The sequence below is a fragment of the Rhincodon typus genome, chromosome 36 (assembly GCF_021869965.1).
Source record: "Rhincodon typus isolate 14 chromosome 36, sRhiTyp1.1, whole genome shotgun sequence".
Lineage (NCBI taxonomy): Eukaryota > Metazoa > Chordata > Chondrichthyes > Orectolobiformes > Rhincodontidae > Rhincodon > Rhincodon typus.
The window spans coordinates 21,067,470-21,073,249 of record NC_063367.1 but is presented as its reverse complement, the minus strand read 5'-3'; the positions used below and the strand labels follow the sequence as shown (position 1 = coordinate 21,073,249).

The 5,780-nt window shown below is 46.5% G+C and overlaps 1 protein-coding gene across 1 annotated transcript in view; it reads left to right on the top strand.

Annotated features, from left to right (window-relative positions):
* The window catches only part of iqgap1 (IQ motif containing GTPase activating protein 1), a 100,558-nt gene that overhangs the window by 50,339 nt on the left and 44,439 nt on the right, over positions 1 to 5,780 (top strand). The window contains exons 13-16 of the mRNA XM_048617064.1: positions 508 to 668; positions 1,978 to 2,102; positions 3,550 to 3,713; positions 5,316 to 5,424. Of these exons, the coding sequence (XP_048473021.1) occupies positions 508 to 668; positions 1,978 to 2,102; positions 3,550 to 3,713; positions 5,316 to 5,424 (559 nt within the window). The remainder of the gene's footprint in view (positions 1 to 507; positions 669 to 1,977; positions 2,103 to 3,549; positions 3,714 to 5,315; positions 5,425 to 5,780) is intronic.

The following is a 5,780-nucleotide window of genomic DNA, read 5'->3' as shown; positions in this document are numbered from 1 at the left end:
GTGGGAGGGGGATTAAATGGGTGGGTAGGGTCAGTGATGGGGGAGAGCGTACACAGGGCAGTGGGAGGGGGATTAAATGGGTGGGTAGGGTCAGTGATGGGGGAGAGTATACACGGGGCAATGGGAGGGGGATTAAATGGGTAGGTAGGGTCAGTGATGGGGGGAGAGTGTACACGGGGCTGTGGGAGGGGGATTAAATGGGTGGGTAGTGTCAGTGATGGGGGAGTGTACACGGGGCTGTGGGAGGGGGATTAAATGGGTGGGTAGTGTCAGTGATGGGGGGAGAGTGTACACGGGGCAGTGGGAGGGGGATTAAATGGGTGGGTAGGGTCAGTGATGGGGGAGAGTATACACAGGGCAGTGACAGGTTTTGCTGATTTGATGGGCAGAATATTTCAGGGGTATTTTCTTTAATTGGTTAGTCATTATTGCAAACTGAAAGTAATATTTACATTTTAGTTGTATGAAAGTAACCGGATTTAAATGTTTAAATGTATCTGGGAATAGGGTAACCTAACACATGCCGAGCTGGCTGTTGCTGTGGAGATGTTATCTTCTGTGGCACTGATCAATCGCACGCTGGAGGCTGGAGATGTGAATGGGGTGTGGAGACAGATCCAGAACCCAGTGACAGGACTCACTAATGTGGACGATGGCAATGCTCAGAGGTAAGAGCACAGCCGAGAGACCAGGCTTTAGGGAGTCACTGATGGAGAGAGAGGGGACAAAATGGAGCCATCAGATTTGTAGATTAAACCTCCTGTTCACAATCTCAGATTGCATTAATGTGATACTTTTGACATTGTGACCATCGCAAAGTGTTTCACACAGCATTACTGAAATAAATGCACAAGAGACCGGTATCCTGTCACCAAGTCACCCTATATTTAGATGTGGTCTGATCAGCCAGTTCAGAGTCATTCCCTAGACTGAGGAGCTCTTCTGAATCTCCTGTCAGCCAGGGCTCCCTGATTGGCCCAGGCTAACAACACCAGTCAAGGATCTCGTCGTCAATGAGGTCCACCTGGCCATGGGTTCCAATCACTACAATCATCAAAGAACATTTGACTCCATCGTGATCGCACAGAGAGTGCGATGACAGCTCTTGGAAAGGAATGTCCGCCCAATGGACGAGGAATGGTCCTCAAGGTAATACAAACAGAGAAGCCCAGAGATCTCAGAGGATGGCAGAACTGGAGGGGTTTACAGAGAGAGAGGGGGGGGGACACAGCTTTTGAGGGATTTGAAAATCAAGAGGCTGTCTGCCTGAGAGCCAGAGGGTGAGACAGTCATGTGGTTTATATAGGGTATGTACAATTGACCTCTATCCCATCATCATGTTTGTAGTGACTGTCCCAAGGTCAGCCAGATGGACCTCATAGAATACGAGTTCCCTGATTGGGGGTGTTAACCTGGTCCAGTCAGGGAGCCCTGGCTGACAGATATAAACAGGAGTGTCAGACACCTTGTTCACTCTGAGAGCTGGCTCTGAGGGAACTGAATCAGTGACAAGGACTCTGCACGTGTAAATAAAGGGTGACTTGGTGATGGGATACCGGCCTCTGTGGAGTTATTTCCCGTCCATTGTTACTTTAGGTTCAGCTGTCCCTGGGGTTGCTGTTTTTATATAGTGGAACAAGGGGAGTCCATTCAGCCCCTCAAGCCTGTTCTGCCACTCAGTTTGATAACAGCTGATCTGTATTTTAGCTCAGTCTAGCTGCCTTAGTGCTGTAACCTTTAGAAAATCTAAATCGCAGTTTTGACATTTTCAATTTATCCCCAATCTAATAGCATAGAAACAGAAGGAGTCTTACATTTCCACTCCCTGTTTCCTGTCATTGCCCCTTAATGACCTGGCTCTCATTTTAAGGTTTTCCAACTCATTCGACCCAATGAGATCGTTTATTGATGTCTGAAACTCTCTGAATAAGATCACCCCTCAGCTTTAATCCTCACGGTGACCTTTGTGTGTGGTAGGTATGTGGATGAGCTGATGAGAATGAAGGCCAGGGCTCGAGCAGAGGGCAATGAGTTTCTCACCTGGAACGACATCCAGGGATCGGTTGACCAGGTGAACGTGGTGGTCCAAGAGGAACATGACCGTAAGTAGACAGTGGAAACGGGAAGCCAAAATTCCCTTTTATACTTTAGCTCTCCTCGTGCCTGAGTCTATTGCTGACTGATTGATCGGTGTGATTAGCAAATTAAGCTGTTACCATTCTACTGCACAAATATAGAATGGCAGGAGGAGAGTCAGTGCACTGTAGCCTTTAGTCCTCTCTTAATTGTCAATATTTTCAAATGTCCATTCTTCAGGCCTGGTGCTGTTGTGTGAGAATCAACTGTACATGAAGTAGCTAGGAAGGCAAATGGAATATTGGCCTGAATAGCAAAGGGGGAAGGAGTGTGAAAGTAGCGGGGGCTTGTTACAACAGTACTGGGTATTGGCGAGACTGCAGCTGGATCTCATATCATCACCTCACTTAAGAAGGGGATTAAGGGGGCTTTCTTTTGGTGCCGTGACTGGGAGACGCAGGTTCAAGTCCCACTTGTTCCAGTGGTAAATAATAACATCTCTGTACAGCTGATGAGAAAAACAGATTAAATATTTTTTTTAAATTAAGAAGCAGACATAAGGCCCTCTTGTGGCACAGTGCTAGTGACCCTACCCTTGGATTGAGGGACCTGGGTTCAAATCCCATCTGCCCCAGCGGTGTGTAATAACATCACTGAACAGGCTAATTAGAAAAATAGGTTTAAAAAAAATTAAGAAGGTGGCGTACTTGCATTAGAAGCAGTTCAGAGAAAGGTCGCTGGGATGAAGGAGTTGGCTTGTGAGGAAGGATTGAACGAGTTGGTTCTGTACTCCCTGGAATTTCGGAGAGTGAGAACTGATCTTATTTAAAAATAACATTCTGAAGGGACTTGACAGGATAGAGACCTCCTCTCATCGGGCATTGTAGAACTTGGAGCAGATTTTTAAAATAAGGGATTCTGTATCTGGGATAGAGACAAGGAGGAACTTCATCTCCAGGAGGTTTAATAATGTCTGGGATTCTCTTCCCCAGTGAGCGATGAAGAATTTACACAAAGCTGACTTGAACAGGTCTTTGATTGACAAGGCGTTGAGAGTTATAGAGAGCAGCCAGTAACATGGATTTAGGGACAGAATTGGAAGCCAGGATCTTATCAAATAGGGAAACAGGCTCGATTGGCTGATTTCTTGAGAGAGATATCACAAGGGAAACCCAGTTGCATTCTTGCCTAATACCCTGGCTGATTGCTGCCCCCGACTCAAGGCACTGAGGTCAACTGACTCCTCAGAGATCCCGTTCTTAGAGGCAGGGTTGGGATGGAGGGTACAGCTCTGTAATGGGTGGTTGGATCCTCGGGATAGCTCATTGAGTGTATCATCCTGTGTGTGTGTGACTGTGTGTCTGTATGTTGTGGATGTGCATGTCTGTATGTGCACTCATCTTTCTCTGTGTGTCTGTGTGTGTTCCCAGCCTGAATTTAAGGCTGTTTCTGATCTGCTGTTGTATTTCCCAGGAATTAAGGCGATTGGCCTGATTAACGAGGCTGTGGATGAAGGGGATCCTCAGAAGACCCTGAACGCACTGCTCCTGCCGAGTGCCAAGCTTGCTGATGTCTTGCCCCCAGTGGCTGAACATTACCAGGAGACCCTCATTCGAGCGAAGAGAGAGAAGGCTCAGGTACGGAATTCTGCAATAATTCATACACACACAGCCCTGGTCCGTGTATTTCAATCCAACAGCTACCCATGTCAGAGAGTTCCCCCGTAGCCTGGCCAATCCTTCACATTCTTGACTTTTGTCCACCTCAGGAGGGACCTGAAGCAGTCCCGCTCCATTGGTCCCACTCTGTGCCATCTTTCACTGATCAGTTTGTGTTCAGTTGGTTCGAGCTCAATCGCTGATAACTTTGCAGCAACTTTCACAATTGACATGTCTGGAGCTCATTTAAGACAGCAGCTAATTTCAGAGAATTCCAGCTGAGTGGTGGGACACAGAGACTTCTTGGAATACACGGGATCTGAAGGCTGCTGCTCAGGTTGTTCCTAGTTTGCTCCCAGCTCTGTGCTCTGTGTAAAAGTCTGGTTCATTGAGGAGAGGTTGTAGCAGCAACACTTGAGTATAGAGCTACACAGTGCTTACACGGTCATCAAGGGAGAGCTAGACTGGATAGTCCTGTCATTTCTTCCCTCCATAGTTATTAATAGACTGGTCTATGTGCCTCTCACCCTTCTGTTCCTTTCTCTATCTCTCTCTATCTCCCTCTATCTCCCTCATCACTGTGTTCCCCTTTCTCTCCCTTGTCATTCTTTCTTTCTCTCTCTCTCTCTCTCTCTCTCTCTCATCGCTGTGCACTCTTTTTTTCTCTCTCACTCCCTCATCACTTTGCTCCCCTCACTCTTCTTCATCATTGTGCTCCTTTCTCTCTCTTTCTCTCTCTCTCTCTTTTTCTCTCTGTCTCTCTCTCTCTGTCTCTCTTTCTCTCTCTCTCTCTGTCTCGTCACCGTGCTGTTTCCAAACTTGTCCTCCCTCCTGGTTTTATCCATTTGTAATTCCAGCACCAGTTAACTTGAATTGTACTGATTCGCAGCAACTTTAATGCATTACAAATCAATAATGAATTAATAACAAGTCTTTACTAGCTGTAAAATAAAAATCGGACCTTTTTCCACAGAAGTTGAAATTTCCTGGAAAGTACAAAGTTTAGTGCAATTTCCAAATCCTGTTTTTTTTAAGTGGAGAGCGTGTAATTTGATCATAGAGTCAGAATGGTTGCAGCACGTTGAGGCCTCTCTGGCTTTCTGAGATGGGAATGCAGCAAGTCCCATTGCCCTGCCTTTCCCCTTGTCCTACATAGAACATAGAACAGTACAGACCCTTCGGCCCATGATGTTGTCCCGACCTATTATCCTACACTACATACCCATCCATGTGCCTATACAAGTGTCGCTTATATTACCCTAATGTATCTGACTCCACTACCACTGCCGGCAGCGCATTCCACGCACCCACCACCCTCTGAGTGAAGAACTTACCTCTGACATCTCCCCTATACCTTCCTCCAATCACTTTAAAATTATGCCCCCTCATAATAGTCATTTCCATCCTGGGAACAAGTCTCTCTGGCTATCCACTCTATCTATGCCTCTCATCATCGATAAATGTAAACAAGGAAACATGCCCTGGGAGCAGCAAAGAAATGTGAGATATACTTGTAACATCAAAGAGTTAATATTGTTGTTTCTCGTTGCATTCTGAGTGCTCACAATCTCACCAAACGAGATCCGCATTGTTATTGGCAAAGATCCAAACAACCTTGGTGCTTGTCCAGTTCCCTGCAGAGCTGCCTTTTCAAGCAGACTGCTTTTGGCTGGATCGCTGGTTGTAGACCGTAAAGATTGGGAATCAAATCCCCGATCTCCAGATTGAAAGCTTAAAATAAAACTTACAAACTTCCATTTATGGCCCTGTCTCCAGCAGCAGTAGGAGCAGGTTCCACAATCTCCCGCAGGCAGTTAAGCTGTAAAGTTAATGCAAAAGTTGGGATATATTTGATTTCAAGCAGAATTATTTCTGCATTCTTCTAGCCTCCACAATACTTCATGTCCACTTAGCTCAATGAGGAGCTCAGCATCCTCTGATGGAGAGGCTCCCCTCTTCGTCCCCACTCCAGAATTTGGTCTGTTCATCCAGTCTCCCAGTCCATGCTGGGGGAGTAATGGCCCAGTCTCAGTCCGTGCTGGGGGA